The 12445-nt window shown below is 43.7% G+C and overlaps 1 protein-coding gene across 1 annotated transcript; it reads left to right on the plus strand.

Annotated features, from left to right (window-relative positions):
• The first annotated feature begins 5162 nt into the window (after window positions 1-5162).
• Fam170a (family with sequence similarity 170 member A) lies at window positions 5163-10190 on the plus strand. The gene is made up of 4 exons (XM_048334214.1): window positions 5163-5427; window positions 7589-7729; window positions 8458-9214; window positions 10073-10190. The coding sequence occupies exons 1-4, from the start codon at window positions 5358-5360 to the stop codon at window positions 10089-10091; spliced, it is 987 nt and encodes a 328-aa protein (XP_048190171.1). The 5' UTR covers window positions 5163-5357; the 3' UTR covers window positions 10092-10190.
• The last annotated feature ends 2255 nt before the right edge of the window (window positions 10191-12445 follow it).

Genomic DNA, 12445 nt, shown 5'->3' on the forward strand with positions numbered 1-12445 from the left:
TATGCTTTTTTTTCTTCTGTGTCCTATATATGTCTACCATACACCATGGGCCCTGTAGCTCTAAAGACTGCAACTTAATCATCCCGTGCAACTGTGTTTTTATACATGTTATTTGACAATAACCTTTATTAGAGATGCAAGGTTTTGGCTGCAACACCATGTACAAGCTCTAATTTTAGGTTTATATATTTGCGGCTATATTTTTTCTCTGAAAGAAGAAAGGATTTGAGTTATTTGCCACACTTCAATGCGATGTAAATCTTGGGACACTCAAGAGACATAGAACCAGTTGAACCATGCACACGTGCTTGCTGCGCGCTCCAGCTCCGCACCAGTTAGGAGTCTACGCTCTGACAGCCTTGGGCCTCTCACCTCTCTTTGGCCATTAAGGGGCTGAGTGAGAAGGATAGACAGCTTTTGCTTACAGCCTACACAGAACTCCTGTGGCAACAACCACTAAGTATTCCTGGAGAAAGAATAAGAGGTTAACCATTTTCTTGCTTCCTTAAAGCAGAGACTATGCGCTTATGGCAGTATCTGAGCTTCAATGATCTCAGATGTCACACTTAGTATCAAGTTGCTCTCTGATCCTTTATTGAACTCTAAACAGCGGTAAGACATAATTTAAGGACCAAGAGATTATTTTTTATTTTTATTTATTTTGCCAGTCCTGGGGCTTGAACTCAGGGCCTTAGCACTGTCCCTGGCTTCTTTTTGCTCAAGGCTAGCACTCTGCCTCTTGAGCCACAGCACCACTTCTGGCCATTTTCTGTATATGTGGTGCTGGGGAATTGAACCCAGGGCTTCATGTATACGAGGCAAGCACTCTTGCCACTAGGCCATATTCCCAGCCCAGGACCAAGAGATTCTTAAGGCCTGGGATTTGCTCCCAATTCCTATTTCCCCTGATTGTAGGTAAGCTTCCCATCCCTTAGTAGTGACACAGAGACCTTGGCCATACTCTATTAAATCTCATTTACTTCTTTGTATTGATGTCAAAAGTACTAGACACATGGTAAAAATTTCCCAAACACTACAAGATGAGGTTAGAAGATGATGTGGCTCGGTTTAGATCAGACCTTCAACGAGGGATTCATGCTGGCACTACTAACTGTCTGAGCCTGCTTCGTAAGGGTTGATTCTACTGACACAGCAGCTAAGACCTTGATAAGAAGGGTTCTTTCACTGTTGTGGTGTTTTACTTACTCCTTGGATTCTTTTTTTTTTTTTTTTTTTTTTTTTTTGGCCAGTCCTGGGGCTTAGACTCAGGGCCTGAGCACTGTCCCTGGCTTCTTTTTTGCTCAAGGCTAGCACTCTGCCACTTGAGCCACAGCGCCACTTCTGGCCGTTTTCTGTATATGTGGTGCTGGGGAATTGAACCCAGGGCCTCATGTACATGAGGCAAGCACTCTTGCCACTAGGCCATATCCCCAGCCCTTGGATTCTTTTCTAATTAGAGACTGATGACCATGTTATTATTTGAACTCACATACATATCAGCTCAGTTAAACATTATCAATTTGGTTATGGATATATTATATATGTCTCATGTTCTTAAGCCACTGTTTCTTTGAGGGACTCCACCTCAGAAAGATCTAGTCTGTTGCCAGTTTATGAGAAAGCTGGATATTTATTTTTGGTACTACCTTATCATTCCCTCAACACCTACCTCTTTACCGTGTATTATTTTTCCTTTGCCCTTTGTCTAGACGAGGTCATTCAAAATTGGCCTAATTTTTAGACTAACTTTTCTCCCAGTCCTTGCGGAAACATTGGCTGATAATAATGATTTAAGATGTCACTGCTCACAAAGTACTTAATTTTGAGAAAAATCGCCTATGGTTGCATATTCAAAGTACTTACTCAGTGGAGGAATTTTAGGTCGTATAAGGATAAAGGGAATTGGGGCTTTCGCTGTGCTTCAGACACTCCGGAGCAGAGAAAGGCCGTATCCCTCTTTCCAGATAAATGCAGAGATGACTCTTACAGTCTTGGATGGGAAAAGATAAAAGAGGAACCCGTTGGGAACTGTTTGGGCAAAGGACAAAAAAGATCCTTAGACTCAGGTGTTTTAAATTGCTCCAAGGGGCTAGTGATATGTAAGGGAGCTCAGCCTCAGCACAAGAAACAGATTTAACTGAAGAGGAATCAGCCTTTATTCCTCAAAGATTTCTACCCTGGGTTGCAAGGGAGAAGAGCTATTGTAGAGGAAAGCTTGATATGTTATGAAAATGTGTGGGTCATTCTCCTTGGGCTATCTGAAAAGAATCTTATAAAAAGAAAAATCTTAGTGGAGCTTAAAAATATATTGCATTTCAAAAACTTGTACAATTGGAAGAAATTATTTGAGAAATGGCCTGAGCTGTATTTGAGAGAGGGATGTTTGGCTAATTTGAGTGGAAGTTAAAAGGTAAGTATGGTGGTTTAGGCTGGAAAACCCAATCTTGCAGGGCTTCTAAGGTTGGGTGAGCTATTTTAGACTTTATTCTTCTCTATTAGTAAGCCACTTTTAGAGGATGCTATTCCTTAAAAAAATAACTGTGGCCAAGATAGATTTAAAGAAAAAAAATGATATGGTCATTTGTCCACAACTTGGAAAAGATGGAAGATGGTCTCTAATTAATTAAATGTGAGTCTATCTGCAAGGACAGAATAAACAGTGTATTTGTAATGCACAAGCCCTTCTTGCACGTGGGTGTTCTTTATCATCATGGACCAAGCATTTGGCAGTCAAGTTATCTTTAAAGTAATAAGAGCAAAAGCTATTTGGGTAGATGTTTCAGAGCCATTTGTTACTTTGCACAGGCCTGTGAGCAAATAGGATTGCACTAAGGCATCTGCCATGGTATGCAGTTGTGTACTGGCTGCTGGGCTATTATATATACTTTTATCTCAGCTAAAGCCCATGGTTCCTGCCACTGCTATTACTCAAAGACCTGGAGTGTCAACAAGATAATCGAAACAGCAAAATGAGAACCAGGAATTTTCCTACTGTTTCTTGAAATCTTCAGAAGACCGTTTCTTTTTGTATTGCTTACATTCAGGGCATAAAAGCTTCCCAGATATCCAATCTTTGCTAGGTTAAACATTTCAAAAGCAAGTGATTTTTCCAGTTGCTTTTCAGTTTAAGGCAAGAATTTTGGGAACTTCTAAACCTTCCCTCCTGAATTTAAAATAAAGGAACAAAAATAAAGTAAAAGAAGAAAAACCAAGACGAAAGGTAAAATAAATGCATTCAACCCAACAACACTCTCTTTGTGTTTACAGCACAGAAAAGGTGGCAAAATATAATGTAAGAGATGCGAGCACTAGACTTAGTTTTGAGAATGTATGGTTTCATGGATTCTATTGTCTGGTTAATAACTTCTGAGTGGGAGTCCTGTGGTTATTTCCAGGCCAGGACATTGAACCCCAGGGTGAGACCCTCCAGCATTCTCTTTCCCTCTGCAATGATGTCTGTCAACTTTCCAGATAGCCATGGCTTTGGAAATGTGAGGAGAGAGACAGAGAGAAGCAGAACTCCAGTCCACAACCAGCAAAAAACCCCACCTTTCCTGGGGATATTGGTTATCATAGCATAATTAAACCTATTCTGGATTGATGCAGTCTTGGAAGAGTTTAACTGTGATGAATGGGGTAGAGATTCCTGGGTACAGATGGTCAACAGCTGGGTGTCAAAGCCACTTTAGGAAGATGTTTCCTATCATTAGGAATGCTGAATTGTGGCCAGGGCAGCCCCTTGATGGAGAGGCTATAGAAAAGGAAGGACAGAAGGTGATTGGATTAGAGAACTTAGAATGTCCATTCTAGCTGAAAGGTATTGAGAGTTGTAATTCTTAAGACTAAAGACTACCTTCAGACCTCGTACTTAGGATTCTTCTTGTTCTTGGGGTCACAGGTGCATGCTACCTATCCGGCTTCCCTCCAGAGACCTGCCTGCTGAGGCTGGTCTAGTACCACAATCCCTTGAATCTTAGCATCCCAAGCAGTTTGGGGTGACTAAATCCAATTATGGATTGAAGAGAGGTCTCAAGAATCTTTCTGCCTGTTCTCAGCCTCCGGAGTTGCTAGGATTATAAACGTAAGTCACAGATGCCCAGCTCCAATGCCCATTTCTATCCGTGCTATCTTCCTCCTTCTAGGACAGACACATTTGACACTGAGCTGAAAATGAGTGGCGATGAGTTTTGCCTTGTCTTGCTCAGAGTCCCACTTACTTTCTCGGTGGTTTTCAGCAATGCTTTCCAAACGTTAGCTTGCCATTAGCAACAAACGATTCTTACAGTGTCTCAAACCATGTTCTCCCAAGCAAAGCAAAAGCACTTGGTTATTCCTGAAAACCTGGCTCTCTTTAAGTTAACCCTTGGTCTTGCTGCTATTCTATCTGCATCTCACCTGTCCCTCTTTGGAAACCGTGGAGGACTATTGTTTGGAAGGTAGCTTATTAGGTCACTCAACTTTCGTTTAGCTGTCTACCAGTTGGGTTGCCACAGATCCTGTGGGCTTGGTGGCTTTTCTGTTATGAACGGGATAGGCTGCCATTATTCTGCTTATAATCACAGTGCAGCCATCTCCTCCTGGAATTTTGTACACCTATCTTTCTAGTTAAGTCTCAAGGACCCTTTCTTGTACTCCCCACAGAATGAACAGAATCCCTAACCTAAGCATCGAGGCCCTTCTAGTAGGGTAAGGAGAGAGTCAGTACATAATCTCAAAGTTTCCTGTTTTTATTATATTTCTGCTGCAATATTCTCTTTCTGATGTCTTGCGTTCTAGAAATAAAAGTCAAGATTGTCAGCAAGCTATTGCTGCTTCCATCCAGCCCTACCTTTGCTCTAAGTAATGAATACCAAGCCCGCTTCCAGCTTGAGGGCAGAAAGGAAAGGGTGAAATAAAAGGAGAAAAGAAGAAGTTAAGCAGAAACATGTTAACATCTAAAAATATTCTGCCACATTTGAAAGATGAGAGAGTTGAATTCATTAGAGAGGTTCCACTGGGTAAAGGGATTGTTCTTGAAGGGTGAGGTGGGGAGCTGGTTTCTGTCTGTAGCTGCTGGGGCCACATTGGACTGAGGCTCTCAGAATTCTGTGATGTCATCATGAGATCAGAGAACCCTGCTGTGGGCCTGGTGACCTTTGAACCTTAACAGCCCTGCACTGACTGTACTGAGCTCTGGGCAGGTGGCTGGTTCACAAAGTGGTCTGAGCTCTTCAGCCCTCTGGAGGCCTGGTTATTTTTATTTGTATAGAATCATTTCAACAGACTTTCTGAGAGTCAAGAAGGGCCCAATCTGTAGGAAGAAGGGGAGGCAGACACCACACTAAACATCTTCTAAGAGACTTTTGTAGCTGGTACTAATGAAACGAAGACAAAAGAGAAAACACCTGGAAAACGAAGAGCCCCAGGAAGCTCATGAGAAGGGAGGAGGTATGTGCTGGGCAGCCTTTCTGGGAACAGGGGCACCGGGCAGCCCCTTGCCTTAGGAAGGCAGGATTGAGCAGAATGGGCACTTTGAGTCGGAGAGGGGCCTGGTATTGTCCATGCTGTTGATCCCTAGGGTATGAGATTGCACAGAAAATCCAAATGCCCCTGGAAGACAGGAAGCCGGACTTCTTGGGCTGCAAACTTCTTCCAGGGGCTGGCCCCTGAGGCTCTGGACCCCAGAAAGGCCAGGGACACACCTACCCAACTTAGAGATGCAGCTTTTCCAAGTTGCCTCTCTTGTTCTCTGGGTTTGCTATTTGCCTAGGGCCACTGAATGAGCACTGTGAAGAAGAAATCTGAGTTACCCTGTCCCTTGCAGGGAGGTAGAAAAGAGTAGGCTAGTGAATGAAGACCTTGTTGAGAAATTCCTTGACACATGACATGCTTTTAAGAAGGTATACTGAAGGTGGTCCAGGGATGGCTTTGTACTGAAAGCATGGAGATTTTATACCTTCAGCAGAAAAAATTCACCTACTGGCCTATCAGAGTTTGTGAATGCACAGATTTGGGGTTTCTTTGAGGAACTGAAAAAGAGTACATGTGTGGTACTTCACAGAGAATGTGATCTAATAGATGAGGCAAGAATTATCAGGAATGTGAGGGAATCAGAGAACACTGAGCTGTCAACTCACTGCCTAGGCTGCATGCTAACAGCATATATTAGATGTAAACAAAAAAGGTGGGTGCTCATGCAGAATGGAGCCTGCCCAGAGAGCCAGCTGGAGGCTTCTGCTCAAGTTACAGCCCAGTACTTTCTATAGCACCCAGGCTCTGAAGAATACAGGGTGACCTGGGCCAGAGAGGCGTGGAGGGTGGGCAAACTTCCAGGGTGCTGGAAGCCCATGGCTGACACAGTTCTCTTTTCACTAAACTCTGGAGGTGTGTGTGTGTGCACTCTCAACTATTTTCTGTCACTAAATACCTCTATAATGAGTCAAATGTCCTAACATGCCACATCTATGACAATGGGCAGCAACATCAGGACCAATCTGTACAATGCACAAATGATGTAAAGATTCACTTCCACTTCCTAAAATAGAGAATTCCCAGGCTGGGCATGATAGCTAATGACTGACTGTAACCTCAGATACTCAGAAGATAATCAGGAGAATCATGGTTCAAGGCCATCCTGGGCAAAGGGTTAGTGAGATCCTATCTGAACAAAAAAAATTGAGCATACTAGTATACACCTGCTACATGGGCAGCATAGGTAGGAGGATCAAGGTCCTAGGCTAGCCTGGTTGGGGGGGGGGCGTGGAGGGGAGGAGATAAAACACAAGGCACCACCAGAAAAAGTAATTAAAGCCAAAGGTGCAGGGTCATGTAACAGGTTGTAGAGAAGCACCAAGCTCTAAGTTCAAGCCTAGTACTACCATTTTACACACACACACACACACACACACACACACACACACACACTCTCCTGCTAACAAATTACAGATAAACCACAAATGATTTTTTTAAGATGAGTTTGTCCTGATTATTGCATGGGATATACTGGTTCTAAAATCATTTGTCATTTGTCTGAAATTCAATTTGAAATAGGACTCAGGTATTTTTGTTTGTTTCATCTGGGAGCTAGGAGTTGACCTATCATATACTTACATTTCTGCTTAATGCCTGCCTTTCCAGATTAAACTACAAGGTCCAGTTAGAAGGTGGATTTCACCTGGCCTAATATCCCAGAACACAGAGTAGGGAATACTGCCTAATATGTAGTAGCTGCTTACTAAATGCTGATTTAATTAATGGAGTTAATGAGTGCACATCACAAATTGTTATATATTTGTCAATCCCAAGTTGTAAATACAGAGCACACACACAACTCTCCACAGACCCAGACGAGCACTTCCATTCTATTCACCGCACTCATCCCATGCTTATCAAAGGTTTCCATGTGAGCCACGCATGCTCAGTCCTACCTTTCTAGCAAGACGCTAACACAAAGGCTTTTGACTATGATTACATACTGGCGCATCCACTAGTAGCCTATGAGCCTCACTCGCACATGGCATGCATGTCAGATGCTCAGTAAACCCTTGCTGGATAAGTGAACAATGTGCAAGCATGCCCACTCCACAAGTGCCTTTTGTCCTTTTTTCAGGAATTTCAAAGACACAAGAGGATGGCCCCCAGCCTGGACCCACTGCAATGGCCAAAGTCTGGAGCCCAGGGGTAGGGGAGGTCTCCTCTGCCTCTGAATACTTCTCCTGTGTTTCTTCTCCATGCAAGCTCTGCCATGGTAGTAAGGGTGCAAGGCTTCTCGGGTGTGAGACACATTGGGTGTGTGGCTCCTTGTGTAGTGCGGGAGGCATGTAGATTCGAGCACAAGGATGAGAGGAGGCCCAGGACAGTTGGAAGTGGTCAGTTCTCTGTGGAGGAGTCGGGATAGGGCTCAGAGCTGTAAAGGAATATGGACGGAAGCTTGGTGTGGGAGACCAGGAGCCCTGGCTTGATCATGGTGGGGCGTCAGGGGAAGAGGCCAGGAAGGATCTGGACTGGAATGCCAGGCCAAGTGGCCAGACTATGCACCTTTGCAGGAACTCTATTCTGCCTTTGTCTTTGACTACTAGAAAAGGACAAAAGGACTCTGTCATATCAGGTCTTTAGCTGTGCAGCTAACAAGTGATGATATTCCACACAGGTGTATCTAGTCTCGGCACACACAACAACACTCAAATGTGTGATACTATGCTATTCTGTACCATACCCCCACATTCCACAAACAACACACGAATGGGTCACAAGATATCAACCCTGTTCCACGCAGTCCACAGACCTGAAAACCACAGTCCACACTCCTAGTATCAATATCCTCACACACACAAATGTCACCACAACACAATCGACAAGTATCAAGATCATGATACAACCACATCACACCAGCCTCTGCACAGCACACAGGGATACGCGCACCCCCTTAGCTGCCTGGGGCTCTGGTCATCTTCTCATGCTTGTAATTTCCTTCTACAGGATGCCAGAGAGTACAAAAAGAAAGTCCCCAGGCCAGGTCACCTGCAGCCCAGGCTCAGGAGCAAGGAGAGATTCGTGCTCATTCACAGAATGTCTCTTCATCCCATTCGTCCTACCAGACCTGTGTGTCTTCCATGCCTTTAAGCAAAGAGGAAAAGGGCATGAAAATATACTACATGCAGGTACAAATGATAAAAGGTGTGGCTGTCTCTTGGGAGAGAGAAGAGACCTCAGAGACCCTAGAAAAGCAGCCCAGGATGGAAGAAGCAATGCTTCTGGGGAGTGTGCGGGTGGGCACTCCGCCCTCTGATGTGTCCACCAGGAACCTCCTGTCTGACAGCGAGGCCGGTGGGGAGGAGAAAGACTATGAGGAGAGAGCAGACTCAGACAGTACTCCAGGATCACCTGTAATAGAGGAAAGACCCAGGGCCAAGACACCCGACTGGCTGGTGACAATGGAGAATGGCTTTAGGTGCATGGCCTGCTGTCGTGTTTTTGCCACCATGGAGACCCTTCGAGAACATGTGCAATATGGGGTCAGGGAGGGCTTCAGCTGCCACGTCTTCCATCTCACCATGACTCACCTGATAGAAAATATGGAATCAGAGAGCACCCAAGAGGAAGAAGAGGAGGAGGAGGAAGAATACAGACCAGAAGAGGCGAATGAGGAGGAGCGGCCCACAAGGGAAGACGTTGGACTGAAGAGATCATGGAGCCAATGCCCGGGATGTGTGTTTCACTCTCCAAAGGACAGGAAGTGAGCAGGGGCTGGGCATATTGAGGGGCCAGTGCCTTTTCCAAGCCAGTACCCTCCCTCTGATCTAGGCTTAGGCCTCCGTGAGGGGGAAACGGGAAATCCCTAGTGTGGGGAAGGAAAGATGCCAGAATTAACTCTGCTTCTGCTCAGGCACCTTATATGACTGTATGTCCTGGTGTGACTTGAGCTTTGCAGCTCCTGTAGAATGATCAGGCAATTGGTTAGGAGCAGTCTAACTCCCTTTTTTGCTAGCTAAGAAGTGTCTTCCCCCCTCCCCTTTCACACAGCAAGTGAGAATGATGGGCCAGAAGATCCTGGAAGTTGGGGAGGCCTTCTCTTGGGAGAGGTAAGGCTTGTCTGCCACTCCAGGAATGGAAAGGAAGGCTGCAGGGCAGAGTTACCAGGTGGTTCAGCTGCTGAGCCAACTTTGTTACACCTGGGGCTCCTTTACTGAAATGAGAAGGGGGAAGAGTATTGCCTGGGAACTTTCTTGGTATCTCAATTTTAAGAAGGACTAAGAGAGGGGAGAAAGATATTCAACATAACTTCGGGCAGGGACTGGCTTGGAGAGGATGAGGCCCAGTAAATCAGAGGTTTGTGTCTGTGAGTCTTCAGTCTGAATTTGGATCACTGGTCCATGGACAGTGGCGGGGGGTGAGGAGGAGGGAAGTGTGGAAGTGAGGTCTCAGGAAATCTAGAAAAGTTCTAGAACCTCCATTTTGCTGTAGAGAGTCTGAAAATGAACTCACCGTGAAAGCATGACCTTAAGGTTTGAGATTAAAAGAGGTAGCTGAACAGCTGAGCTCCTGTCACTTCTGGTCTCTTCCTCTTGTGCCTCACTTATTTCCTCCCTTCCAGGGAGAAGAGAGAACCATGAAGAGAGAAGTAGACAGAAACCAATAGCATAAAGGAGGATGCGTGGACCAATACTCAGTCTAACATGCAAACACTGTATGTAATAAATCTTCTTTTCCACACCTTGCCTGAAGATACTATTTAATCAACAAATAAATCTATCCACTTGACTCTAGTAGTTTACAAATGAGATCACCACCATGAAACACAGAGCTGGGCAGAGCCCCATGAACTTTATTACCATCCAGTTCCACAGTCTGAACCACTGGAGCCCTGTTAGGTCATGTGGGTAACTGCCTCCACCATGGTCTTCCAAGTGTGGGGCAGAGCAGGGATCCGTGCACTGTATGATTAGAAATTGGGCATACATTATAGACAGTACAGGGCTTAGTCTTGTCATCTGACAGTGGGGCCAAGCAGGCTCCACCTCCCAATGATGCCATCATATTGTGAATTCATCAAGGGATCAATCCACTGATTGGGTCAGAGCTCTCAGGATCAACCACTTCCCCAAAGCCTATCAGCTATCAGCCAAACCTTTAATACATGAGCTTTTGAAGGGCATTTTAGATTTAAATCGTAACTCTACACAACTAGGAAAAAGAGAAAAGACAAAAAAGGTATGAAAAGGGAGATTTTATGACTGACATCACAGGAATAAAAATTATCTAGAGGTTATTATGGAAAATCATATGCCAGCAAATCTGATTTATCTAGATACAATCCATTGCAAAGACTGGATCATAAAGAAACTGAAAACCTCAACAGACCATTATCAGATAATGAGACTGAATCATTAATATGAAGACTTCCATCAAAGAAAAACCCAGGACTAGACAGCTTCACTGCTGAATTCTACCAAACATTCAAGGAAGAAATAATTCTCCTGAATTAACTTCAGGAAATAGAAAACAATTCTTTTAAATACATTCACTCACACCTGTATTACCCTGAAACTACAATGATATAAAGTTACAAAAGAAAAAGAAAATAAATATGTAGGTCAATATTTTCAGTGAGGATAAATGTCCTCAATAAAATACTAGCAAATTTGCCAGGCACTGGTGGCTCACACCTGCAATTCAAGCTACATAGGAGACTGAGATCTGAGGATTGCAGTTTGAAGCCAGCTCGGATAGGAAAGTGCATGAGCCTCTTATTTCCAATTAACAATTAGAAGTGGTGCTGTGGCTCAAAGTGACGGAGTGTTAGCCTTGAGCAAAAAGAACTCAGGGACAGTACCCAGGCCTTGAGTTCAAGCCCCACAACTGAAAAAAATACTGGCAAACCAAATCAATCCATCATACTAGGGATGCAAGGATGGTTCAATATATATAAATCATTATATTTGAGCCCTACATCTCTTTATGATGAAAATGCTGACCAAAGTAGTGCAGAAGGAACATACTATTATGTAATAAAAGTCATTTGTAATTTGCATTGGAGAAATGATGTCTGTTTCAGCAAATGGTGCTGGTATAGTTCAATATTTGGTCAAAACAGATGAATCAAACTAGGCCACTAGTTTTCACCAGTTACAAAAAGAAAACCCCCAAATTGCATTACAGGCTTAAAGGAAGATTAAAACAAAACTACTTGATGGAAATGTGTGATAATTCACTGAATATTTTTTGGAAGAGATATCAAAAGCACAGATAAAAATATGACAAATGGGATTACATAAAGCTAGAAAGCTGCTAGGTGCTGTTGGCTTATGCCTGTAATCCTGGCTACTCAGGAGTCTGCGATCTGAGGATCACTGTTTGAAACCAGCCCCAATAGGAAAGTCCATGAGGCTCTTATCTCTAATAGAATACTCAGAAAAGGCCAGAAGTGGTGCTTTGGCTCAAGTGGTAGAGCACTAACCTTGAGCAAAAGAAGCTCAAGAACAGCACACAGGCCAAGTTCAAGCCCCAGGATCAGCAAAAAACAAACACAAACAACCCCAAAACAAATAATAAAAAAACTCCCAAAATGCTAGACAGCTTTTCTACAGTAAAGGAAGCAATATAGTATTGAGCTATCCTAAAAATCCTCAACGTGTTTATAAAAAATATCCTCAAACTTACTAATCATCAGGGAAGTGAGAGTCAAACCACCTTGAGAAATCATCTCCTCCAGTAAGGGTAGTCATTATCAAAAGACTAATGCTAACAAGTGCTGGTGAGAATGCTCTTAGTTCTACAAATATAATCAAATGAGGCCAAAAGCACTGTTTGATTGTTGTGAGAACATAAACACAAACAAGAGTACAGCACAAGCAACAAAAATAGCAAGCATCCTTTCTTTCAGCTAACATGAGAAATGACTGCTTCTTTGCCAAGTGCAGGTTTACCCTCACATTTATTCTTCCCACATTCTCTATGAGTCATTAAA

Source organism: Perognathus longimembris, chromosome 25 (genome assembly GCF_023159225.1).
Source record: "Perognathus longimembris pacificus isolate PPM17 chromosome 25, ASM2315922v1, whole genome shotgun sequence".
Classification (NCBI taxonomy): domain Eukaryota; kingdom Metazoa; phylum Chordata; class Mammalia; order Rodentia; family Heteromyidae; genus Perognathus; species Perognathus longimembris.

Excerpts from the sequence above, each read along its gene's own strand:
- Fam170a (XM_048334214.1), top strand. The coding sequence starts at position 5,358 with ATGAAACGAAGACAAAAGAGAAAACACCTGGAAAACGAAGAGCCCCAG. Across the intron at positions 5,428-7,588 it reads AGCTCATGAGAAGGGAGGAG|GAATTTCAAAGACACAAGAG; the intron begins GTATGTGCTGGG and ends TCCTTTTTTCAG. Across the intron at positions 7,730-8,457 it reads ATGCAAGCTCTGCCATGGTA|GATGCCAGAGAGTACAAAAA; the intron begins GTAAGGGTGCAA and ends TTCCTTCTACAG.